This window comes from Nyctibius grandis, chromosome 1 (genome assembly GCF_013368605.1).
Source record: "Nyctibius grandis isolate bNycGra1 chromosome 1, bNycGra1.pri, whole genome shotgun sequence".
NCBI classification, from domain to species: Eukaryota; Metazoa; Chordata; class Aves; order Nyctibiiformes; family Nyctibiidae; genus Nyctibius; species Nyctibius grandis.
The window spans coordinates 30525461-30552816 of NC_090658.1; the positions used below are offsets into that span (position 1 = coordinate 30525461).

Consider the following 27356-nt stretch of genomic DNA (forward strand, 5'->3'; position numbering starts at 1 on the left):
TACGGTTTGGATTTTCCCATCTCTCTCTGGTGTGTTGTGGGGGAAAAAAAAGCCTTGCTGATGTGTTGTGACTAAAATACTTAAAGCAACAAAAGAATCCACTAGTGAAGTACAGTCCTGATATATCTGTCCCATAGGTTATGTATGGGAGCTGAGATTAAGTTGGTGAGAGCTAATGACTGAAGAAGCTAACATCAGAACATTAAGATTGTTGACATTTCTTTTTGTTTTCTGATCAGTTCCATATATAACTCCATCTTGCTTAGACTGGAACCTAGTACATTAGTTATCAGTATTTTGAGGACACCAAATGTATTTGAAGAACTGAGACAAGGATTTTGGTGAATTTATCAGCCTTCCAGAAAATACCATTTCAGACCCTATGGTACAAATGATCCAAATTCTGTGATATTTACTGCTTGTAATTGAAATTTGCATTGAAAACACAACGTTAACTAAAATTATAGCAAAGAGTAAATCTGTACAAGTGACAGGAGAGACTTGTTCTTGCAGGTGAGCATCTTTGTCTCAAAAGCAATTTGGATACCACTGAGTAAGTTAAAAAATAATTCTAGGAATGTAGAAGTCTTACCTTAATTAAATAGAAAAAACAATTCATCTTACTCATTGAAATTGTTAATTGATATAATGAGCATATTGCCTTCAGTTATGAATTTCAGTAACTGTAGTAACTAGAGAACAGCTCTGATGGTTCTCTGTGTTGTTGGGGAAGCTTCCCTTTTGCCTTCGGTGGTTCCTTCTGTCTAGTTCAAGCATGCAGAGGGGATGTGATTTTCCCGTACAGGGGAACAATGGCAATGATTTCGGATAGGCTATTAAAAGGGTTAACTGCAGTTGAAGCTCACCAAAAAAAAAAAAAAGATTACTCTGCTTCTTTGATGGTTGTTCAGTAGCTACATACTTTACACTTGTGTTGCTTTTGGATCTGTCCTCTTTATGTTCTATAGATGTTTAGTAAGCTATAGTCCTTCACTGAAATTTCACTCTATAAAGAAATATTCTTGTTTATTATTTTAGATAATTATTATTTGTAGATAATAATTATTATCCTTCATTGTGACCTATACTCCAAAATGTATACGCTTTCTAGTTTGTTGCTCATTCAGCAGTTAAAGGCAGATGCTATGGAGATATTTCATTGTAAAGTGATTGCTTAAACCAGCGTGTGATCATGTTTCTTAGCTACTTGATCTTGTTCTTCAAATACAGATTTATTTAGTCACTGATGTTTGCCATGTTCAAAGGCTACTGTTAGTAATGTTTGGCAGACTTTCTGATTTTATTGGTCAAACCCCATCTTGACTGTTTAATTGCCTTACTTTCAACAAGAAAATTAGCTGTTATCTAAATGACACGTGTGACACATAGGGACACACACACAAGATGGTTATCTTGCTGGTGGCTGTTGGGAGTTGGACTTTAAGAACCCAGTCCTGTGAAGTCCTCATCCATGGAGCATTTGTGAGAGGCCAGGGCAGTCAGTGTCTCATGGCACTGGCATGGGGAGGAAGGAATGAGCGTTACGTAAGTTTTCTCGCAGGTTACCTGCAGTCAGCCCGCTCTTCTGTTCCGACTTGCATAGACCTTACAGTTATAATCCTGATTCTTTCTTGAGATCCTGCCAATCATTCCAGCTTCTGAGGTGATTGTGATGCTGGCAGGTATCCAGAAATAGAAACCAAGGCTTAAATTTCTGTTTAATGCTTTCTGAGAAAGAAAAAAAAATATTTTAAAAAAAACCCAAACATTTTATGCGATTGACTGCTCGAGTCAACTGAACTGACTGTACAAAGTATCTTGGCAAACAAACAAAGGAGAGAAATAGCTTAATGTAGCATTACTGCATTCAAGCAACCCGGGCATTTTCCTGGCTTGACTGGTTAGGTTGTTTGTAGTTGCACGTAATTACTCAGGTTGTAGCAACTCATTTTGTCAGACACAGATGACTTTCTTAGTTCCTACAAAGAGAATGCAAAATGAGAAAAAGAAGAATTTAATAGACTTTTGTCATTGAGCTGACACGGTATTATTTGGTTTGCTCTCATTTAGAGGTAGACAACTGGCTCTAATACCAGGAACCAAATAAAAGACAGAATGGATCAGAATGGGTTGTTCTGTACAGGCAATTAATTTACATTCCAGAGATTGATAACTGTTTACTTTACTTTTTGAGATGTAGGAGAGCTGGCTGTTTCTTAGAACAGTTCTAGGGAGATGTAGGTGTTAAACCAAAAGTTAAAGGTTTTTTCCAGTGAGGCTGCTGCCCTGGAAAGACAAGCTTCCTTGACAACTCTTTCTCTGTTACTTTTTCATTTGTTTCCTCATCTCTATCTGTTTTGTTTTAGGTTTTTTCCTGTAAGGTGTTAAATAGCACATTACCTATTGTCTTACATTTATTTAGTTAACTAAGATTTCTTTTTCCAAAGTTGCATAATTGGTGGGGGGTTTTTTTGGGGGGGGGGTTGTCATTTTATTTTTTTTAATCTAGCATCTGTAATTTGACAGAATGGTTTTGAATGGCTTTCAGTGCAAGCACTTTTATGGACTATGATAATCTTCCAGGCTAGCTATGAATTTGGCACTTTGGCAGACTCCCAGCTTACCTTTTAACCTCCCATCTGTGTTTTAATGGGAGTCATGCTGCTGTTTTAGCCTCTTCCAAATTTCTTTTGAAACTTTGTTGCACTTTGTGATAATAAAAATCTACTGGTATTAAATTCCATTATTGCGTGAGTAATTAAGCTGATGTCCTCAGTGCCTCCAGTAGGGTTTTGAAGAGGCTTACAGGCTTCACTCCTTTGTTTTGGCTTAATGAAGGGGTCTGAGATGGGTTTTTTTCTGTCAAGTAGGATTATAGTTTGGTAAAAGGTAAGAAAGTTATATTGACTTTTGTTTTTACAGGTAGGCTTAAAATTTCACTGTCGGTCTTTACAGGTAGTCAGAATTTAATATTTAGACTGGGAATTTCAGCTTCTGGGATCAGAGTTAAGATAACATATGAGAGTCTTCTGATGATCACTTACCACTCCGAATTAAGGTGGATCCAGTTTTCTGAGCAGCCTCTTGAATTTTGTCAGTTTATGCATGAGACAGTGGATTTACTGTTAGTGAGGTAAATCTGACTTTGTTTTGCCATGTCAGACTTCTTGTACATGCACAAACCACTTAATAACATGTACTCAGCACAACTGATCTCTACACGCACAGTACGTCATCCAGTGCTTCCAAGTGTCTGATTTACTCCACAGATGTACAATGATATGCAGACCTTGAGTAGTAAGTCCACCACGTTCCAGAAATACCTGATTTTTATATTGTCCTGTGTACATGCTGGAGAAGTATATGTTAGATACAGGTGGGCCACCATGTTCGAAAATTTTGAACAAGCGTTAAAAGAAAAAAAAAAAGAATAAAATCCACCTACTGAAATTGGGATGATAGGGAGAAAAGAACATTTTTGGGGAAATCCCAGCATACTGTAGCCTTGGACACGTCTATAAAAACTCTTAACATAATGCAGCCTTGGAAGGGTTGTTTAATCATTAAATATGTGTGAATGCTTCTACCGTGTTACAGTGCCTGTGGTTCTAAGGTCTTGGGGCTGATAGGGAGACATTTCTCTGAAAAAAATCCTCAGAGTAAGCTGAAGACTTTTCATGCCTCACTCAGGCTGAATTTGTTGGCATAAAGGATTTTTGCAATAAAACCTGTATCTTTCCATGGGCTTTTGGGGTGCAATTTGTTTACAGAGGCTGGCACGATATTTTATTCCTCTATCTGATTTAGAACTTGCCTACACACACTTTTTTCCTCATCAACTCCACCTATGGAAATTTCTCTAATTCTTCTAGGAAAAAAGTTTTGATCAGAAAGTGTCCACACAAAGTCACCTCAGGACACAGTGTTCAGCTTTTGTTTCTCACCTCTGTGTGCATTCATACATACAATGCCTTCATTTATTACTGTGTATTTTTAATATACAGCAGAGGTACCTAAAGCCTAGACGAAAGTATAAAAATAAAATGGCCCATGCAATGTAAGTGGCATTTTTTGCCTTTGTTTTATGTTTGTTTCATTATTTACACATGATAAAGTCTTTTTAATTGTGGGACTTTATTCATGCAAGTGAAGGTTCTTTTACACATTGACTTTCCAGATCCTTTTATAGTTTAGTCTAAGGCAAGTGGCAGGTAAGTTAAATGGTACCTAGCATCCATTGTGTTGGAACATGTGATAACCATCAATAGTATATTTAGAAAATGTTCAGAGGGCAAGACAGGAAAGGTGGATATCCCTTTCTCAACCAGTTTTTGACCTCACCCAATTTAATAACCAAAGAATTGTGTATTTTTGACACAAAGACATTTGTACAAGTGATCAGAGGCAGCTACTAAGGTGCGTTGTTTAACCATGAATGCAAAATATTCCTGTGAGGCTATTTTTGAGCAGGTTTAAACTGCAGAAAATAATGCTCCCAGAGATGAGGGCATTGTTTTTTTCCCCTCTCATTGCAATCTGAACTTTGAATTGATAGTATACATTAAGAATCCAATTCAAAATAATCCAAGTTTGAAAGTACCTATTAATTCAACCCATATGATAGAGTATGGATAAATTGGTACTCCTCACTTTGTGCTAATGCAAAAACAGAGAATGGCTTCATTACACATTGGTGACCTATTTCACATAGACAGAATGTTAGATTTGTAGCAAACAAGACTGAGATCTTCAAATGTTTCTGATTCTGTCCTGAATACAGTTGTGCTTTCATGCAGCTAAAGAGTAAAGGCCTGGTCTTGCAAAATGCTTGTGTTTGCCTGCTTCCTTATGGCCTTTAACCAGGCCTATTTAGTGACTGGTACCAACTTTTTACTCACACATGTGAAAGACAGATTCTCAGTGGTGTTTGTGAAGCCATCTATTTGTCATATTCTGTAGTTTGTGATGAAAATCAAGAGCACATGATCAAAATTCGTGAGTTGATTTAATTTGGAGCCTTTTTGTTTCAGGGACCTGAAACTGGACAATATTCTTCTGGATGCAGAAGGCCATTGTAAACTGGCTGACTTTGGGATGTGCAAAGAAGGGATTCTGAATGGAGTGACCACCACAACCTTTTGTGGCACACCTGACTATATAGCTCCGGAGGTATTTTTTTTAACTGCACTAAGAATACAGATACTATCATTCATCAGACTGTTACATGTGTAATTTTAGACACTTTTTACATGTAGATGAAAACAGTAGAAGATGCAGACTAGACTGTGCCACAGTTTTTCCTGGGTAATCTTGCAGAAATTGTTTACTCTATTGCTCACAAGCACTATTCTATGTTGACAGGAGTGGCAAAGCATGGTTTTTCTGTTATTTATTCCCAGAACTTAACCATATTCTTCTCCGTACGCTCATTTCTGACTCAGCATCGTTGTGAAGGCACTTACTAGCCTTTAAAGTGCTAGATGCAACTAAGTACTGCCAGCACTGGTCTTTGGTAGCTATAAAAATGTTTTCAATTTTTCATGGGACTTAGAAGGGGATATTCATATGGAAGAAACCATACATTTGGTGTCATTTTGCCTAGGGTCTTTGGGGAAATATAATTTTTTTTCCTTTCTTTAAAGTATCTACAAGTGAAAGATACTATGTTTGTGGTACTTCTCTTCATATGAATGAACAGAAAGTATAGGCTTGCATAGAGAAGTAGGAACTTTTCATATGGATGCTGCATATAAGTTGGCAACATCCAAAGTCATTTCAAGGCACTCATTGGATAAAAGAAATGACTGAGAATTGTGCTTGTTTAACGTATCCTAAATTTTAATATTATGAGATGCATTTCCAAGTGCCTAAAATGAATCAATATGGTACGGTTAGTCTGCTAGGCAGACTTTATCTGCTCAGTTTAGTTAGTAACCTGTGCATCTTTCCGCTAAAGATTCAATGTGCTGATTTAATGCAGAAGTTTCATTGGTTTATCTTTCGTCAACTATAAATTTGCAGCAGGGAAAAATGTTAGTTTCTTATTTGTTAGAGACAATAAATTAGAAATCCATATTGTTAGTGTTCATGGCTGTCAAGCTTTGGTAGCACAACTGATAAGGTGTGAATCATCTTGAAACTATCATAATACAAATGTGTGTTTTATGGAGTTTGAAAAGTATTCCAGCATTAAAAGAAAATAAATGCCAGTGTGATGGTTTTGGTTTTGTATGAGTTCTTTTCTGATTCAGTATACTAATTGAGCCCTTTGACAAATTCTTTGAAAATTATTACTGAAAACAAAGCAATAATAGAATCCCAGGAACTTTTACATTAAATCCTGGTCTCACTGAAATCAGTAACTCAGGCTTCCATTTTGTCATCTTAACTGCAGAAGTTTATCTCCTGCCTCTATTTCTCTTGCATCATGGTGGTATGTTTCAATTTCCTTTTCTTTATCAATATCTGAGTTCCGAAGAGTGCCCAGAACACTTGAAAAGCACACTTTTGAAGAGTATAATTTTCTGTAATTAATGTCTAGAAAATGTAGTATCCATTCAACTAAGAATCCAGTTGGGATCCAGACCTCTATGTTCAAATGTTAAACTCATTTCTGGTTTTATGTTAAGGCTGAATTTGATTTTATATTGGTCGTAATTCCCAAATACAGCACTGAACTCAAATGGTTCACCACAAGGCTTCTGACTGTAGCGGTGTTTAAGGAGGAGGTGGTGGTGTTGCCATTCCAACTCATTTTAAGGCAGTCAGCTTCACCTTAAACAGTCACCCACTCTACTTTCCCCAGTCCCCTCTCATGCTGAAACTTTGCAGCCAAACTGCAAGCTTCTTTTCAGTGGAGAAGAGCCAAGAATGAAACTTGTTCCTTGTACAACACTAGTTCTGTAACACCAAGTACAATACAATAAAACTCCATCATGCTAACCTACTACTCCCCACTAAAGGTATTTGCTACAAGGTTGAACTTGTGCCATGTGAAAACTTGTAGACAGATTTTCTGAAAGCAGAGGCAATTAAGGTGAATCCCACAGCCATGTATTGTACAGTGTTTTAATTCTGTAAAAAGAACTTGGGCAAAAATGCTTTTGGCTTTCTTCAGCCCTACCTAAATTACTAGAATAAATCTCTCAGACGATTGCTGCATTACAAGCTGGTTCAGTTGTTTTGTTCAAGATAGAGACAAGGAAATGTTTCACATTTTCCACCAATCTGTTTTGTATAAGTGATCTTTTTTCCCCTATAGCGTGACCTGCTTTAAACAGTTTGGAAGGATATGCAGCTCTTTTGCTCACAAGCATTCTCTTATACTCAGGGGACTGATAAACTCAGTCAGTACTTCTGAGAACAGCTATGCATTGACACTTAGCTGTGTTAGTGCAAATTGCATGGGTAAGAAACCATGCCTGCTGTTACTGAAATCAGTGTGGGATTTAGTCCTGCTCAGGCACTGGGGAAGAGAAGGGGTGTATCATGTTGAAACAGCAAATGTGCAGCCGAGAGTGTTGTCCAACTTGTCTATTCAATCCAATCTCTTTTTCTATACTAGATCCTCCAGGAGCTAGAATATGGCCCGTCAGTAGACTGGTGGGCTCTGGGTGTTCTCATGTACGAAATGATGGCTGGGCAACCCCCCTTTGAAGCTGACAATGAAGATGATCTCTTTGAATCCATCCTTCACGATGATGTCTTGTATCCAGTCTGGCTCAGTAAAGAAGCTGTCAGCATTTTAAAAGCAGTGAGTCTTGCATTACTTGCTTTCCTCCTCCTCTTCATGTTTTTTTGGGGGGATTGGTTTTTGGGGTTTTTTTTCCTTGATTAAAATTGAATTTGCTGAAAGCTGTTGAGAGCAGTCACCACTGGGAGTTCAAGCACAGTTCAGAGTGCCACTGTTAGGATAATAGGGCCTGGGATAAATTACACCGCTTGTGGGAAAGGAACAGAATGTTTGTATTCCACGCAGTTGTACACTGTATAAATCTGTGTACCGCAGATTCATGTTTCAGGGAAAACCCAACCAACTAGAACTGTGCTATGACTTTGACGCTTTATGTGCTACATGTTCACTAGAGTGGGGGAAGCACTATGTAATTAAAGAAACAATGTTTTTATTTAATGCACTTATAAAAGTTCCTGTCCCTCTGCCTTTCTTCCCCTATCACCAAGATGGGTTGAAAGCCCTTTATTTACAGCTGTATGTTCTATTTTATAGTTCACATAACACTTCAATAAGCAGTCTTACTCTAGTGTGATTGTTTCTGCCTTGGTTGGAGTTTTTCAATATGAGTAATGACTTGACAGAAATTTGTGTCACAAAATGCCACAGTTTTTTTAATCAGTAAAATGTGCCACTGCGCAACTTCAGTTTTTAGACTACCTTTCTAAAGTCAGGTTTACGTCGTTAACATGACACTGACATAAATTCTTTTGACTGTGCTAGTATCATCCTAAAATAAAAAGCAAAACAAAACAGAAGCAGTATGCCATTCCCCACAGTTTGAAAACCTGAGGAGGATTTCTGGCTTAAAAAAATAACTTGTTTTTTATTCCAGTTTTCCACCTTCTTTGAAAGTGGAAAATGACTACCTTTCCACTTCTATTTTTCTTTCAGCATCTGGAATAAGGGAGACTTTCAATTAAGAGGGCTGCTGGTAGTGTAAAGTCCTGCAGAGATCTTCATACAGGGTTATATTTTGAAATTATATGTAAAACTTGAACAAATTCTGATTTTAACACCAGTGCACAGGTAACGCATTCTGCAGAAATGCTCATCTTGATCTTTTAATAAAAATTTCTTCAGGCTTATTTTAGCGGAGGGAGAGAGATGCTCTAGCAGATGGTTCAAAGCAGAAGTCAAAGTTAACCTCTCTGAATTGTTTGCTGGAGTATCCCTTTTGCTCAATTCACTGTAGTGAGAACATGGAGGATTTATTAAGGCTGACCCTTATACTTGTTCTCCCTTCTTCCCCCAGATGCTTCTCTGATGACTTTTTATTAGCTGACGTGATACTTTCATGCATCCATTTTTTTTTTCCCAGACCCTTCAGTTATTTTCAGTTCAGCAATTAAAATGTATGGACATGAGCTGCAGAATTCAGGCTGATATGTCCAGGGTTCAGGGGTTATTTTGGCATATTGTAGAGAAAGGGTTGTTGTCAATATTCATATCTGCATCGGAATTTCACTGAAGTCCGGGAGATTTTCTGTAGTGTTTTGGTTTCACAGTCTGTAAGATCTGTTCCTTTACCATCCACAGGCTCCTTCAGTGGATCTACCTTAACTGACCTTTCTGTTATTCTGAATCATGGAAACATTTGTTGGAGGGGTAAAGTTAACCATAACTTGGTTGAGTGTGCAGTACGAGACCCATTGTAACTATTAGGAGAAGGTGTTTGTTTTACAAAGGAAAGGAAGAAACAGATTATGACAGTCAGAGCCTTACTGTTACCTCTTTTGTGGTCCAAGTAGTGAGATGTCTAACTGTTAATGTTATACATATCATTCATTAACCATACACAAATGCAGACACAGAGTTGGGCTGCAGGTGTAAACTGTGTTTTTGTGAATGTAAGTGCAAAGGTGTTAGACCCTCTAATTTCTTTTAAAGCTGACTTTGCTATACATTTTCATGAAGCTGTTTTCCTGGGTCAACATTTTGATAAGTAGGCATGGTGGTTTGTATTTTGTTGTAGTTGTAGTATTTTTTTTTTTACATCTTTCTCTCTAAAGTTAATCCTTAATGCCATTATAAACCTTAAAAAGATAGTTGCATCCATTAAACAGATTTGCACTATAATAATAGATTATTCCTTAGTGGTCAAGATGTCTTCATTGGCATAAACTGATAGAATTTAATGGAGCTGTGCCAGTTTACACCATAAAAAGAAAATATTTCCTTACGTTTAGCAGCCTGCTGCCTATGCAGCTATGGTGTGAAACATGTTTGAAACTTGTGTTCTTCATCTGATCCTTGTCCACATTCTGTTAAATGAAGAACAGGAAAAACAGAGGAAAGAAAGAGGCGTCTATGTATTTTACTGATGAATGGTAGCAAGGGATTAACTTTGGAACACTTCATTTCCTCACATTGTGCTTTGAGACATGGGTTTTATTCTTCAGAAACTGTGTATTTTTACACTCCACCAAAAACAGCATGTAAGGAAAGTTTCATGAGAAGACATTATCTTGTATTAGTAACAATGTTTTCTTATTTTCTGAAGAGACAGTTTTCTTGTTATTTCCAACAAAACACTAAGGAGGATAATTTTACAGCTCAGTGTTACAAGGCAGCACATTGCTTATCCTGTGAAATCCTACAGATCTTACTAGTCCTGTTTCTGTGACTTGACAGGAATTGCTATTTAAAATTCTTTCCTGTCTGGTAAGGAAAACAATTCTTCATGGAAATTAGCTCTGCGCTTCTTTGCAAGCAATGGAGAGAGGTTGTGTCTACAGAGTGCGTCCCCTGTGTACAGAGATGACGGGGATCTCTGCGTACAGAAGCAGTGCTCTGTTTTTAAGCTGTGCCATTTATTTCAAGAAGCAAAATTTTGGGAGCCTGATGATCCTTGATTCAGGCCCCAAGTTGCATGGCTATCTCAGCAACCTTTTTTCCTGTTGTCATTTAAGTCAGTAGGAACTCTCATCTTAAAAATCTGCTCTTTTCATAAAAGGAGGTTCCTACCTTAACATGGGAAAATAAAAAGGCAACATTTAACAGCTATGGCTGTCAGCTCCATTGGCAACCATCTCATCAACAGAGTACAGTTAACAGCTGTCTCTGCCCTGACAGTTGCATCATTGTTGATGCTGTTGATAAATGTCAGCTTGTGCTTCAGAAATAGAAGGTGAAAAAATCAATATTTATTGCAGGGGAAGAAATTTATAGAATTAAATGTCCAGTTCAGAAGTTTGAGATTATTTCATCATATTTGCATATGATAATTGTTTGTTTGTTTTAAGTGTTCATTCTTAAAATTTATGCTCCCTCATCATCCATTTCCAAGTTTCGTGAAGTTTATGAAGCACAGTACTAAACTGTACTGTCTAGTCATGTCTATTTTCATGTCCTGGGCTTCTTAAAAATGACATGTTCTGATGTTTTCCCTGCCTCTGGCTTAAAACAAAAATAGGGCATAGCAGATACTAGGATCAGATTTTACTTCTTTGATACCTGGATTGTACGGTACAAAAAGCATATCCTGTAGTTTCTGTGCTCTGTTTCTGCAAAATGTGTGGCTGCTGGTTCCTGGCCTGCTTGCTCCAGTCCTGGAGGTGAAATAAAGCAGAGGAATGTAGGAATGCATTTTGTAGTTTTCCAAGAGACCTCACCAAAGCACAGTAATCCTTTCAAAACCTTTGTTTCTCCTGCCCATAGAAAATATGGCCTGTAGTTTAGATACGACTTGTCCACTTGCAAAAGAACTTGCAGAGCAGTTGAACACAAGACCAAAGAGAAGGATCATCTTCAGAGTGGTGCATATATGTCAGAAACCACAGAGTGAATTGCCTCGCTGATCTATGTTGTATCTTTAAAATTATAGCAATGGTATTCTCCTGTGGATGGTTGATTTAGCTATCTAAAACCATCTTAAGGGCTTCAGTAGCTACTTATCTAATAACTGGAGTACTAAAGCAAGGGTATGCATTATAGTGATTTTTTTTTTAAGTATTATTTCCTACAGATGTATAGTATAACGTGGTACCTAGGTTAAAAAGGCACTGAACAATTATTACATTTTGTTTAACTTGTACACTTTTTTTAAAATTTAAAAAAATGTCATAAAAATGGCTGAATATGAAGTTAAGCTTGGGATAACTCTATAATATGAGTGTGTGTGTGTGTGTGTGTGTGTAAGAACAGCATTTGTTGCTACTTGAATTTCAAGGATTCTGTGTCCACATGCATTAGGAAATAAGTAGAGCAATTGCTAATAAAAGAAGAAAGAAATAACAGCAAAATCAGGAAAAATATTATCAGCTGCCATCATTTGATATCAACGTCTTACACTGGTTGTAGAGGTTTTTGCTGAAAGTGAGAAGTTTAGAAATTACCACACTAGAAGAGACCAGTTTGTTCCAGTTGCTGCCACTAATGGTGTACTAAAGATGAAAGGGGAGGTGCAAGTTATGTTGTGGAGTTTCTCAAGGGAAGCTTTCTGCTGGTACTGATCACTCCATGTATTTCCTGAAACGTATGGACAGAACACTTATAATTCACATAGCTGCAGGCACTGTTCTTGTATTAGAATAAAATCCTAGAAATGTGTAAGGAGGTTATGGCTTTTCATGTGTGTGCTTGAATGGAGTGTATGATTGTGCAACCTGCGTACCCAAAGAAAATAAACAAGAGTAAGCATAATATGTAGCCCCTATCCCCCAAAATACAGCAAATAAGATAAAATAAGAGCTATCCTGACCATCTATTCAGAAGTGCTTCTGGAGAGTTTAATATTTTCCTTTTTTCCTTTAGTATTTTTGGCCAAAGCCAGAACTAGAAATACTGAAAGATTGTAGCACTCCCAGCCAGATGAATTTGGGAGGTCTCAGCAATCAGTTGAAAGAGCTTCCTGCAGGAAACTCACACTTCATAGTCTCTGAATCTTCTAATTTGGCTGGAACCTGTGAAATTTGGAAGGGCATCCTTGTCACTGTTACAGAAAAAATAACTTTCTGAAAGAGGACTGTCTCTAAAAACTAGGCATTAGGAACTGGAATGCATAATTGAACTGCAGACGGTTTCCAGCCATTGCCATTCATGTTTTAACTTCTTGCTTTTCTCCCTCCCCCACCCTGTAGTTCATGACAAAAAACCCAAATAAGCGACTTGGCTGTGTGGCGTCACAAAATGGGGAAGACGCGATTAAGCAGCATCCGTTTTTCAAGGAAATTGACTGGATTCTTCTAGAACAAAGGAAAATCAAGCCACCCTTCAAACCTCGGATTGTAAGTAGCAGTTTGTGTAACATTCAGAGGAAACTTGGTTTGACAATTGTAGTTGTTGACGTTTCTGAGACATGAGATTACTTGATGCAACATTCAGGGGGTTGAAATAGTAACAAAAAAAACACACTGAAAAGATTGCCTTGTCATTGTTTCTGTGAAGGTAAGTGTCAGGAATAGATTTAATGCACAGGAAGATGTTCATGTTCAGTCACATAAACCATGAGAGGGTTTGAGGCCCTGTTTTCATTATTTTCCTGTGTTCTAAAGATACCTTGATCAGAAGATATTATTTCAGTTGGGTATATACTGTCTGTACTTTCTGTGTGAACTCTGCTACAGTCCTGCATTGCCAACAGCCACTGGATTTTGTAGTGAAAGACAGAGAAAAAGATTTCTGATTGATAATATTTTAACTAAAGATACTTGAAAAAATGGCTTCCTAGGGGAAAGAAATATACATCATGATTAGATAAATTGTTGTACTTACATTTTCCTAGGTAATAATCAAGTATTTCTATTTTAAAGTAACAAAAATATGTAGCAGCCCCACATGCAGAAACTACAAAAGCCAAGCAAAAATACTTTATTCTTGTCTCCCTCTGGATGAAAATATTTACAGTTCACCAAACATCAGCTTTTCAGCTGAGAATGTGTGCAGTAAATTTTGTGCTTGAACAGTACAAGAGAATAATTTTATGATAAATCCTTTGAGATTTATTTGCGTCTTTTGACTTTGCACATTGCTAGTTACGATGTTTGATTTGCCTGTAAACATGAGCAAGGTACTTGTTTGTTTCTTTCTTTAGATAGTTTACAAAGGTATTTTAGAAAAAAAACAAAACAAAACTTAGTGCTCAACACTGAATCCTAACTTAAGTTTAGAGGTGAAGAAGTCCCCTCTGTCATTGCAGAATTGTTGTCTGTCGCATTTAATGCATTTACCATTAGTCCAGTGAGATGCATTTCCCCAAGTTTGTGGTGTAGGCAATGAAAGCGAGGCTGCCCATCCAGAACAGGAGCCTGAGGTAGCTCCTCCGAGTCCACTCTTGGAGAAGTATGTCGCTCTCTCTAGCTATGCAGAAAGAGCCTAAAGGGATTGACAACTGCAAGCGAAAATGTTAGCCCTTGTGAGTGTCTTTCTAGAGTAATAGTAAGATACAGTGTTATCATATGGGGAAGTTTTTCTTAATGTATTTCTTGGAAAATGGAAGCCTTGTAGTGTGGTAGCTACAGGCAGAGGGATGCCTGAGCCAGCCCCTCTCCTGGAAAGGGTCCAGCCAGCTGGGCATGCCGGCTCCCTTCCCCTGCTGCCCAGCTCTGCTCCGGAGTTGTGGCCAGGTTGCACCTAGTGCCTGAGCTGACTTAAAAATCTCTGCACTGATACTGGAAGTGTAAACCCCAAATTAACCCTATTAGTATCTGTCTGAAGCCTATTTAGTACTGTAATTAACTGCTTTCTAGTCAGGTTCCACAACCCTCGGATAGTTGCAGGCAGCCTTAGTCGGTGTTTAGCGGAGTTGTGTGTGTGTAGCTCTTTTCCCATTTTCATAAGAATTTGGCCTTTCATCTCACAGTAATTTTCATTGCTTTGCTCAGTATTCATCAATGTTTTGGTAATACAGTTATCAAATCAGGTTGCACAGTTCCAAAATTATTTTCACTTTATGTCTGCATCTAGTAAGTCCCAGATTCCTCACATCTAGTCTGTTTATTGGCTGTTTTCCTTTCATGATCAAGATGCACAGTCCCTTTGACAATAGTATTTTGATGAGACCTTTATTATTTTTGTAAGTATTCCTGCTGCGGTGGTCCTTCTTAAAAGTCAGGAGGGATTTAGTGTGTCAGACATTTTTATTCATTGCTGATCTAAATACCTTCTACCTTCTCAGTGCAGCTTTTTTCTCTTTCTGGTAATTATTTCACTGCTATTATATTGTAAAGCCATTCCTATTTTATTCATTCCAGTTGTTTCGTTCCTTTTGTCCTTTTCTGCTTCCTTTAATGGCATTTCAGTTGGATATTTCAGTTTTAGTAGTGATTTCAGATTATTTCAGAGTAGTCCTTTATATGATTTTCAAGACAGCTGCTTGCCCTTTAATAATTGTTAGGGTGATTTTATACATCTTTATTTATACCTTTTCTCATTTTTCTTCAGGCTGCTTCTATAATGTCAGATTTTCATACTACTTCTTTCCATATTGTATATGCCAACTTTATTCTACCAAATTTGATTCCTGCAGTTTAGTAGTTCTATATGGTTGGGTTTTTTCTGAACTCTTTTTTTCATGGTGGTGAATTCAGATAATATGTCGTCTATATTACAGACATCTCTATTATTTTCATGTTCTCAGTCTCTTCTCAGTCCTGCTCTCTCTAAGATACCTTCTCCAGTGACCTGGTCTTATCAACTTTTACTGATAACTTTTCTACACTTGGAAAGGGTACACCTTATATATTTACACTGTGTTTATGATCCATCAGCTGTTTTGTACCAGCTGTATAAATTTCACAATTGTTTGGATTTTGTTGTTGTATAGAAACCTTTGAGCAAGGTCATACTGAAATTTTTACTTGTCCTCTAAAAATTAAACAATTTATTACTTGGAAAGTAAAGTGTGATACATATCTAGGCTGGAGAGAAAGATCACACAAATAAAATATAATTATTAATTATGCAACTTCAAAAATGGTAAAGGAATCCAGGGCAGTAAATTTCAAATGCTGAAAAGGTGATTTTGGATACTTGCCAAGCTAGAAGAGATTGCACGCACTTTGAAAAATACAAGAAAGAGGGAAGAAGGTGAGCACTATTGAAATAAAGTCTACTTTAAAATCTAGATAGAGAGTTCCTCTCTAAATTCAGTTGTGGGTGTAGCATTGAGATTCATTGATTCAGATTAACAAGCATAACTGTTCCATAGCTATGGAATAACTATGGAAAAAACGTAACTAATGCCTGTGTTTGGAATGTTTTCTGGTTTTTAACATCTTTCAGTATTGATTGAGGGGTGTTGATTATTTAAAAGTGACTTGTATGTTAAAAGGGGATTAAAAAATATATTTTTACTCTTATGTTCAGGAGAGCCTAGATCTGGAAAATAGCTATGTGAAGAGAGGCCAGATTATTAGTCAGAAAATAGACATTCTTGCATGTGATATGTGAGTGTACATATGTGTAGGGAAAGACGCGTACAATGCATATATAGTCATTTGTGCATTCAAATTGAGTTTTGCATGCACATACAAAATTTGGCTCATGCAAGAATGCATATATTTACATAGGTATTCATCTATTTTCTGACCATTAAGATGACTAAGGGGGGAAACTTTATAATTACTATATCATACACACTTTAAAAAAAAAAACAAAAACAAAAACAAAACACAAGATCTATTTAAGTGAGCACTGGGCAATATAAAACGCTGACACGAACAAGTAAACTCATAGGGAAAACGATCAAACACTGAGGTCCCATCAGACAATGGAATAATCTGCCAAGGGAGGTCACAGAGGTGCTAGTGTGGAAACAAACCTTGCTTCAGTTTTGCCTCACTGTTCCGCTGATCCCAAAAACACAAGTTCCTTGGTTAGCACAGCTGTCTTCCTTTTCTGTTACCTTTTATCCTTTCTCTGCCATAATAGATTTTCTGAGGAGCTATATTACATGGTACTGTAAGGCCTGTGCTTCTCCATAGTTCAGGTGTGTCTCTTCAGCTCTGCCAGCCTTAAGTCTGAATTTTTCAGCTGGACTTGGAAGAAACACTGCATGGCTAATTATTAGCCAGACTTTTGGGTTTGTTTTTTTTTAAAATCTCATTCATACTGTGAATGTATGCAAACATATTCCTTACTATACCAGAAATATGCCGTTAATGTCTTTCTAGTTTGTACGTGATTTGATTATTCTAATGATGTTTTGGAAGCTGAAATTTCTTTCCTAACTGTTTTCAGCCTTCAATGAAAATTGCCGAAGTTCAAAAGGTCCTGAAAAACTGACTAGTGTTTTCTGAAAGCTTGCAAGAGTGCCCTGGGCAGAGCACTCATGGCTGAGGTTTAGATTGCTAAGCAATGACAGGAGTGCCACACCAGGTTGTGCTAGGTAGAGACAATGGAAGCAGATTTGGTGGCCCTGAAACCTGCTGTGAAGGATCTCTGTCTGCTCCTCCAGCTTAATGACTTGGAATAGAGAATACAAAGGGGTGAAAACGCACTGGGGCCCAGTCCTATGATGCATATTATCTACCAGCCCTTTCTTTCATAAATCCAGAATTATGAGGCTTTTCAGTGGCAAAATTAATTTTTTATATATATACACTATGGTTTACTACTCTTGAGGGTTTCTTCCCTGTAGAGCTATTGTAAATGTTAAGCTACAATAGAAAAACTAATAGCTCTGGGACATGTACATTAGAAATCAAGCAAACTTTTGAACAGCCATGAGGAGGGTATTTGTTACATCGAAGCTCCAGTGACCTTGACAGTGTCTCTTGAAGATCATTTTCTCTGTTCTTAATACCTAATGCTTAGAGTTTCACAGACTGTCTTGAAATTTTCTCAATAATATTATTCTTCCCTGCTGCTTTTAATGCAGACGTGAATATGTAGTTGCGTGTGCAAGAAATAAGTACAGTTTTAATGCAGACAGATATCTTGCAGACAGATATCTTTTCTCCAGAGCAACTGTTGTGAGACAGAAATCCCTTTGAGGCACTTTATTCCTATGTTGAGATATTTTGTCTGATGTAGTGTTCCTGGAATTTTCCATTTGGAGAATGAAATTCCCCTAATTAGTAGCCATAACACCAGGCTATGGTTTGCAGCATAATTTATTGCCCAAGAACCACAAACGCCTTAATATAGTATTCAGTGATTCTCTGCTCTCCATCTTTCTTTGTTTCTGTGGTTGTGCACCTGGCTTGGTTGAATTGGGTAGTTCCATTTTCAAAGTGCATTTGCCATAATGCAAATGAAAACCAGGGTGCAGTAGGTTAATTTCTTACCAAAGTCATTGATATGGTGGTAAGTGTGGTAGATCTTGCTTAGTGATGTGATGGGATGATTCTGTCTGTCCCACAATAAAATATGCATTAAAAACAGTGATTGAAACAGATTGCCGCTTCACCTTGAATGTCTATTGGTGAAATTGCTATTGTCCCAATTTGTTATTTACTGGCAAAGCTTGTATTAGAAACAGTGAAGCAAGGTATATTTTGTTATATTCTGCTTTTTTCCTCAATCTTCTCCATATCTTATTAGATTCCCTGCAAGAAATTCTTTGTGCCATTTCTGAGAGCACAGCTGGCCAGCTGCAGGCTTTCCAGACTGAATTTGTGGCCTGCTGACATGCCACTAATATCAGCCAGTGAAGCTCAGAGAGGTGTGCACAAGTGACATAAAGATACACAATATCCCTGTCCCACTTGCCAGGGATGGAGGAACGTCACTGCCCAAAATTTGTTGCTCATTTGGCTGAAGTCAGTGGTAGCCTCATATGAGCATCAATTTCATAGAATCATAGGATAGTTTGGGTTGGAAGGGACCTTTAAAGGTCGTCTAGTTCAATCCCCCCCTGCAGTGAGCAGGGACATCTTCAACTAGATCAGGTTGCTCAGAGCCCAACCTGATCTTGAATGTTTCCAGGGATGGGGCATCTACCACCTCTCTGGGCAACCTGTTCCAGTGTTTCACCACCCTCATTGTAAAAAATTTCTTCCTTATATCTAGTCTAAATCTACCCTATTCTAGTGTAAAACTGTTACCCCTTATCCTATCACTACAGGCCCTACTAGAAAGTTTGTCCCCATCTTTCTTATAAGCCGCATTTAAGTATCGAAAGGCCACAAAAAGGTCTCCCCGGAGTCTTTTCTTCTCCAGGCTGAACAACCCCAACTCTCTCAGCCCTTCCTCATAGGAGAGATGTTCCATCCCTCTGAGGGATTTCTTCTTGGTTTTTGTAGAATTAGAACAGCACAATAAAACCACTCTCATATTTCTTACACTGTTGGTCACAGTGGTTCAGTGTGCTGCGAGGATCTGTCCTCGCAGCTGTTAGGCGCTGTGCAGCAAGGACAGTCTCACCACAGGCACATTCCTGTCCTTTCAGGTTGACTTTTCACTGTCAACCCTTGAAACATGTGCATGCAAACAGACAGACTTGTCGTTTTCATCCACCCTGTTGTAAATGTCAGGGTTGGGAAAATTTGAGACTTTGACTGTGACGTCCTCAACATGAAAAAGCTGAAGAAGTCTGAGCCAGAGGGTAATACAAAACCTGATAAAACAGATGTTTGCCATATGTATTTCTTTTTAGCAATTAAGCCAAAGTTTCATCGCTAATGGCTTTATCAGTGCCTGTGGCAATCCATTCATAGTGTGGCTTTATGGAGATGAAGTTAACAAAATAATTGCATTACAATGATTTACTGTGAATGTTCAGCTTTCACAGAACAATACATTATTTTAATTTTCTCTCTGCATTCATAATTTCTTGGTTCTCCATTTTAAAAACTCACTTTCTTCAAGAGCATTAGAAACAAAATGAACAAGATGGTCTCTTGCAGAATTGTATCATGCAGTATGGAGCAACAGCAGCTGCCGCCGGCCCATTTACTTCATCTAATGTGACTTCCTTTGTTTTGCAGCGTCTTCCATTCCTGCTGTTATATGACTGAAAATGTGTTCTGAATATTTGTATGTTCCTTCTTCAGTTCTGACTTCTCAGGTGTAGAGAGTTGGTCTAGCAGCTAAAACCCGAGAATTGCAAGATACAAAAGTTCTTCTACTAGATTTTCTAGAAACTTGTGGTGTGGTCCAGGGTTCATCACCTAACCTTTTCATGCCTCAGTTTCCACTTTGTGGTGCTCTCAGGATGCTTCACGCAAAGCTCTGTGACAGAAAAGAAATATGACTGAGAACTGTTAAAAACCAAATGCTCAAGATCAGCCTGGCTTTTAAGTTGACTGTACGTGTAGCACTTCCCTTGGAAGAGTGTTCTATGCTATACCAGACCTCAGTGTTAGCAGATTTCATCTTGATCCTCAGTCTCAAATTTCCTACGCTAATTTACATCTCTCTCTCGGCTCTGGTAACTCTTAAGATAATCATAAACCGTTATCAAAGTCCCTCCCCCCCTAGTTATCTCTCTCTGAGCCACATTGTCTGTATGCGGTTTCCTTGTGAACCTGAACTCATTTGTCAAGTCTTGACTTAAGGATGCCAGCAATGTGTCCTCTTTCAGTTTTGTGCTGCAGCAAAGGTTTGAAATAAATCATTCCCAAAAACGAAATTTTAGTCCTAGCCAATGATTGTGGTTACAGCTGGAGTCAGTGAGCACCAGGAATTTTCCCCATCCCTAAATGAGTGAAAAACTGGCAAAATTTTGGGCAGCCCTTTGTCGATGACTTAGGACAAGCTGGATGCCCACAGTGTTTGGAAACTGGGTTATAAATAGCAAATACAAATCAGCACCTGTAGATTGTGCAGCTGGCTTGTTTGCACGGGCAAACAGGCAGAGGCCGCACCTGCCTAATGGGTAGGTGCCTCACTGAATGGCTCCTGAAAATGTGTTCGATTAGAGAGGCGTGTTTAAATTGCTGCAGCAACCGTCTGCTTACTGTGAAATATGGCTGGAATCCTTAAAGAGGGACCACATTTCTGGAGAAAACTTTCAAATATATTAGCCTGAAACATAAGTTTTATAATCTCAGATTTGTTTTCATACATGACTGCTAACAGGCAAAAATTTTTTTTTACTTTTTAATGAGGGATTTTTACTCTGGTGTTGGGAAGTCATGATACTATTTTGGTGGGTTTTTTTGGCACGCCTCTGTTTTTTTTGTGACAGTGGATTGTATCGACATACGTGCAGAATTATGACTTTGCCTTTACGCTGTGGGGAAGAAGCCCTGTAAAATGCTGCAGTATCATTCAGTAACACCAAAAGGAACTTAGGAAATTACAGGCCAAGTAAATTTCTTTTTGTATAAATGTTCTCTCTTTTCAAGTTTGCTTCAGTGTGAATGTCCCTCTTTAAGGTAAGGCCTTCAATATGGGGAAAATGTCAAGGTAGGTCCATTTTAGGCCTAATAACCTTGAGGTGTCCCTTCAGTTTCATAATATATTTCCATTCAGTCATCAGTGCATGGCAATGAGCATTTAGCAGATGGGCACGCAAGGGGCTATACTGCATGCTTTTGCATGAAGTGTTACTGCTTAGACAAACACTGGGGAGTGATCTTGAGCCCTCAGACCCTCATGTACCATTGTTAAACATTGCACATTATGTATTCCCCCCTTGCTGCAGGCATTTCAGGCATAGGAGAACAGTGGGCTTTCTTCTGAGAGTGCCACCATGGTGGTTAATACTGATGTACAAAAAAAGGTTTAGAAACAGGGAAGAATCTGTATTTGTCAGAATGGTTAACATATACCCTTTATAAAAACTGAAGAAAAATGGACGTGGACTTTCAGGACTTAGCCTTTTTATTACAAACAGCCATAACACTTGAAGTCGAAGACTTTGTTTTTGTACGCTGCCCCTGCCACAGGGCATAATGAATTAGAATATTACTGTCAGCTGGTTCCTAAAAGTTACACTTTTCTGCTACTGGTTCAAGTGTTAGCCAGGTTGCTGCTGTTTGAGAAGCACTGGCTATTGGCAGGTGATGAAGTTCGTGATCTCAGTTTAGCTTGCAGTAGGCAGTTGTGAGCAACAGTACTGTAACTGCTTACGACATAGTTCATACAGATCGGTCTAGCATGTGGCTGGGCAGGGCAGAGGAGTCTGTGACACTTCTGCCTTTTCCCTCAATAAAGTAAAGGACTTTGGTTTCCAAAGCACTGCAAATGGCTTGGAACTTTGTACAACCACTAAATTTGCTCAGAGTGTAAGTATATAGCTTTCGAGGAGCCTATGTGCAGCCTGTATCACAACTTAGAGAAATCAAGAGTAAGCGAGCTGGTATTTTTAAGGGATTTCAGTATTGTTTGTTTGGATGAACGAGGTTCTGTTTTCCCAGAATTTGCTCATTCAGTTAGTCTTATTTTTTGTTTCTTACTCTGTGCAGTGTCAGTGCCTGCAGCAGCTGTTTTTAGCTGTGATTACCACAACACTAGACTTACAGAAGTTTGAAAGCTACTTCCCAGCACTGCAGGTTCCCAAATATTTAGAAGTTAAACAACTTTTATTATGCTTTTGATTCTGTACTGAGGATCTGGCAGTATTTGTTTGGTTTTGTTGAGTCCTGGTTTTACAGCACTAAAATCTTTTCATGCTGAATAATTAAGTTAATTTAATCATCGGTTATATGTACATTTTTAAGTGGTGCCCATTGGGATGGAGTGATAAGCAGCCAGAGTGTTCCTGCTTTCCTTTTGGGCTTCCTCAGAATAAAACAAATTCTGTTTCACTTTTTGGCTGCTTTAATCTCCGGTGCTGTTTTCAGAAAGTAATCTAAACCTTTAGGTGAAATCCTATTATCATGGTTACTTACAGTACTTTCTTAAGCATTCAAACAGAAATATTTTAATTTTATATTCATGTAAATAATAAGTAATATTCCTGACTTGGGCCTGTTTCTGATGTCGTTAAAAGCTAGTAGCAAAACACCAGGTGATTTAAGAAGCAGCGAAATCTGGCTATTTATCAGACTGTGGAGAGGAATTTATCAGGAAAAAGCAAAGACTCATCTAAGGCTGGCAATCCATGGCCAGCCCCATTCACAGCTGGAGCCCAGTGAACATAGAGTGTAAAAAGAGCTTTGGCTTCAAGTTTATTTCTCATGGAGAACCTTTTGTATTAGCAGTATGCCATGATAAGGAGAGCATAAAGTTAACAACAGTGGCTTACTAGGATGTTCATCCAAAATGGGCAGCAAGAATTTGTCAATGTATGTGTTCACAACTCTGCATACTAGTGCAAAACTTAATTCCTTTGGCATTTGCACTAATATGCAGATGGTGACCTGAAGCAGCTGATATGTGGGCGCTTACCTTCAGTAGGACAGGAAAGGCATCTTGAAATGGTAAGGAATCCTAGCACTTCATTAACTGCTACTTTCCTCTTGTTACGCTGCTGTTTTCTTACAAGGGATTTTGTTACTGTGGAGGCACAGACCTTGTACTGGTCCTCTCAACACCTTGCCCCAGGAGTCATACAGTTAAATTACATGAGATGAGGGGAACACTCAATCTAGATATTTATAAAAAACCTTAAGCGCAGATCTTGTTCCTTGATTTGCACGCCATATTCATGTTTGCAAAGGACCTGCAGAAGAATTATTCCCTTTGCTTAATTATGGAGTATGGAAAAGAATGAGTTGAAGATCATGACTGCCGATGACTCTCTGAAGGATCGTGTTTATATTTGACAAGAACAAGAAGAAAGAGAAATTGAATTTGTGCCCTCAGGTCCACAACAACAGCTCCTGTTCCCAGCAAGGTGAGGTTGCTGCTGTGCAAAAATCCATGTAAGTGAGAGACAATCAAGGGATCATAGATAGTGATGGACAGAGAGATCACAGTCTGTGTATAGGAGATCAAAAATAGGAAGAAAATTAGATGCGTAGTGAGGAGAAAATTACTCAAGCTCAAAGCAGATCAGTAGCAGAACCAAGAATGAAACCCATGTCTCTACAAACTCTGCTATGTCTTATTCCACTCTTTTAATAAAACTATGCTCCAAAAAAGCCATTCCAGTGTCTGGCGTAAAGGTGGAAAGGAGATATACTGAGATGCAGCAGTAGTAGGCATTCATGCATAATTGTGCAATGCCTTTTTTTTTCCCCAGTCTACAATTTGTGTGAGTATGTGTATTAGTTTCAAAAAAAAGACAGCAGCTTCAGCTGCTTTCTAAAAAGTCACATATATTGTTATTTTAATCTGTCTTTGCAAAGGCTTAAAAACAATCATTAGACTTCAAAACATGATCTCTAGCAATTCAGTAGTCTTAGAATTAAACCATCATTGTTTAGCTTTCTCCATTTGTATAAGGTGAGACCTGCTATACCATTTCTCTGTATGAAAGCCTGTCATATGCATCATCCATGTCAGACTAAAAGCTTTATTCTTAATGAGCTAGAGATCATAATCAAAGAGCATGAGTTTCCTGAAATGTTTTAAAGAAGGCAGTCTTGCCAAAAACGCTGTAGCATTCCTGCTCTGTGGCCTATAGTGCAAACCGTTCTAGTGTGTAGCGGAGTCTTGGAATGATGTTCCCACTGTACATGCTTGCTGTTACCTTTCATGCTGTGATGTTTCTTTGCATCCAGTGTCACAATGCACATGTCCATGCCTTCTCGATACAGGAGGGGTTCAGAATCAGAAGACACTGCTATATATTTATGATTTCATAACATATTCAGAGAGGTTTTCATAATGTGTTACTTTTCTCTAATTAAGTGGGATAGGTGACTGTAAGCAGAATAAAGTGTTGGAAAGTCAGTCTGTCAGTATTTAGTCAGGATGTATGGCAGAGATATGAGCCTTGAAATATTTCATTACATTATTCACCTATTCACTAGCATTAGATTCTCCTCACTTTATTCCTTTGTGATGGCTTAAAGAATGGAAAGCAAAGTAAATCTATTGCTCTTTTACAGAATAAATCTGGTGAAATATCTCAGTGCACTGCTAGACTATCTGTATTTGTGTAGTTTTTCAGTGATTCATGGGATGTCTACTGGAAGCCACTGGAATTCTAGGGAAGGGTGCCCTAGACTTATCAACTCTCCTGCATCACTTTTTTCTCTTCGTTGCAAATCGGCTCCATTTTCTGGGTATAGCCAGTCCTTTGTGCTAAAGTGCTAGTTATCAGGAAGACAAAAAGGCTTCTACGCATGTATTTGAGGACTCACCAGCAGGTGATTTAGCATGTCACAGATGCACCAGCCCCGACTACTATAACTGTGTGGTAACAACAATGGTTAAAATGCAATTTCAGGAGAACACAACCGAAAATGAACTAATCTTGGATGAGTGCCAGGATGTAAGAGGGGAGGGGACATTGGTGGTCATGACCTTAGAGCAGTTGAGGATATCAATGGAGGCTTGCCAATATAATGTGAATTAAAGAGGCGTACATATAAACTCTGCGCTGCAGAGTGGATCATAAAGTTTGCAATAGGAATTACATTGTGCAAATGAAGGGTATTTTCATATGATTGTTCCTTTACTTTCTCTTCTTGTATTTCATCCCCACCCCAAGAAGAAATATAAAATTGTTTCCCATGTAGTTAAACCCTTAAAGAAACCTGCCATAAGGGAAACATATAGTGTAGATATTCAGAAGTTGGCACTCTTCCCCTGCAATTTTTTTCACTCTAAAAAATGCATGTATTCTACCATAGCATAGCTTATGTGCAGTGGTTATGTCATGATTAACTCCTAATGGAAGCAAGCCCTGATAAGGTGGACAAGATGGATCTTGAGACTAAAGGACTAACCACAGGTGGGAAGCTGTAGTGCTGACCTCCCCTGCAGCTCCTGTAAAATCTATCTCCATCGATGTTTTACACAGAGATAACTGTTGTGCTTTAGCAATCAGGCTATGAACAAAGCAGGTTTGGTGTATATAGCTTTAGTGCTGTGTACTCATTCATGCTAAAACTATACCCGAGTATGGCCATAGGGGACAATGGTTTTACAGCGACTTCTTCTGGGTGAGGTTCATTGCCCAGACTGTAAACACAGGGTGGTTGTCAGTGAACCTGCAGAGCTTTGATTTTGTTTGCCTTGCTGTTTGTTTTGTTGTGGTGGTTTTGGGGTGTAGGATAGGAGAAAGGCTGTGCAAAAGTGAAGTACTGAGGCTTGGCATCCTGGCCATGTAGTCATTATATGTTTGTACCCCCTAGTAGTTTAGGTTATTCCTCCTTTGTACTTGACCTATTTCATGTTCCTAGGAAGATCCATACTGTTTCAGTTAAAAGGTGGTTTCAGTTTACTGGATCACAAGTGATCCCTTTTAAAATTCATAGTTCTGTGAATTAGATTGGTGTTTATTAAATATCTGCGTACTTCCATAACAGATTAAATTGCAGACTGCATAGGTTGGCATGCTTTTCAAATACTGTTTCACTATTAAAATCTTTATTGAGTTTTTTTTTCCCCAACTTCTTTCTCTCAATTTGATGTCCTTTACATGTAACGAAAGCATAATCTAGGAGCACAAAATCTCGCTCTCCACTTGGAAGTAATGAGTGTTGGTATACTTGTAAAAACTACTTGGATTCAAAACGCTTTTTATCATCATAATCTTCAGTTGAATACACTGTAGTTCATGTCTGATTTGTTTAAATTTTCCATATGTGAATAGAGCAATTAACATACTGAAAAAATTTAATAACTTGTAAAGTTGTTCTGATAACACATATTTCATACCTTCTGAAATAAGACATTCTAGAAGATGCTTCTAATACTGATGTAGATTCTCAGGGTGTGCAAATACTGTGAAGAGGCATCACCAGGATAAATAGAAAGACAGACCTGAAGCGTTCTGCTGCTCAGTGTATTTCTTTCACAGTGTTCATACTAAATTTCTGTATATATAGAATGAGTTATGTACAAAAGTGAGCACTCATTGCAGTTGGTCTCAACTTTTTAGAAACTGCTACACCTTTATGAAAAGAGATCAAATCATTAGTGCAAAGTGATCTCTGCCTGTGCTGCGGTTTTTGTTATCATAATAAAGAGAGGTGAATGAGAGGACAGGGATATGTGAGGTTAGCCACATAACCTTGTGCTTCAAACCAGTTTGATGTCTTGAGTTTCCATTTCTCTTGAACAAAATAATCTGAAAATCTTATCAGTGACGAGGTAAATGCAAAATATTCAAACTCTGATCATCCTGATCTAAGAATTTCTTCTTTATGAAGACATTTATTTTTTAGTGAAGCAAAATTCAGGATAAAATTAAATGATACTGTGTAATACATATGAGAAGGTGTGACTCTTGCTACATGTCCCGTTCCTGCTGCACTGCTGTCCCGTGCCCCTGTAGCTGCACACTGAAAGCTGCATCAGGTTCCTGCCCAGTTTTAATGCACGTGTCACGTGTTTGATGTGCTGCTGATACAGCTAGATGTTGCGCTGGGAGGCTTCTCTGGTGAAGCTCCCCAAACGAATGTCAAACTCCAGGATTTCACTGTGGGCTTGAAAATATATGAAGAGGCATCAAGCACTGCTACTGACAGAAAATCGCAGTGGAGTAAAGTTAAAAATGTTTCATTCAGTGATATAAAAAGGCCAATCTGCATCTGCATTTCCGTGCTAACAGTATCTCAGACTGTGAAAATCATGGATGAGCTTTGTATATGTTTTGTGTCAAAAGGTCCACTTAATGAAAAATATCACAGCACAATAATTTTTTCTTCCAACGTATTGGATCATTGTTATAATGGTC

The 27356-nt window shown here is 38.2% G+C and overlaps 1 protein-coding gene across 1 annotated transcript in view; it reads left to right on the forward strand.

Annotated features, from left to right (window-relative positions):
• PRKCE (protein kinase C epsilon) overlaps window positions 1-27356 on the forward strand; it is a 308151-nt gene that overhangs the window by 272741 nt on the left and 8054 nt on the right. Inside the window, exons 12-14 of the mRNA XM_068425548.1 lie at window positions 5031-5169; window positions 7565-7753; window positions 12814-12960. Coding sequence (XP_068281649.1) covers window positions 5031-5169; window positions 7565-7753; window positions 12814-12960 — 475 coding nt within the window. The remainder of the gene's footprint in view (window positions 1-5030; window positions 5170-7564; window positions 7754-12813; window positions 12961-27356) is intronic.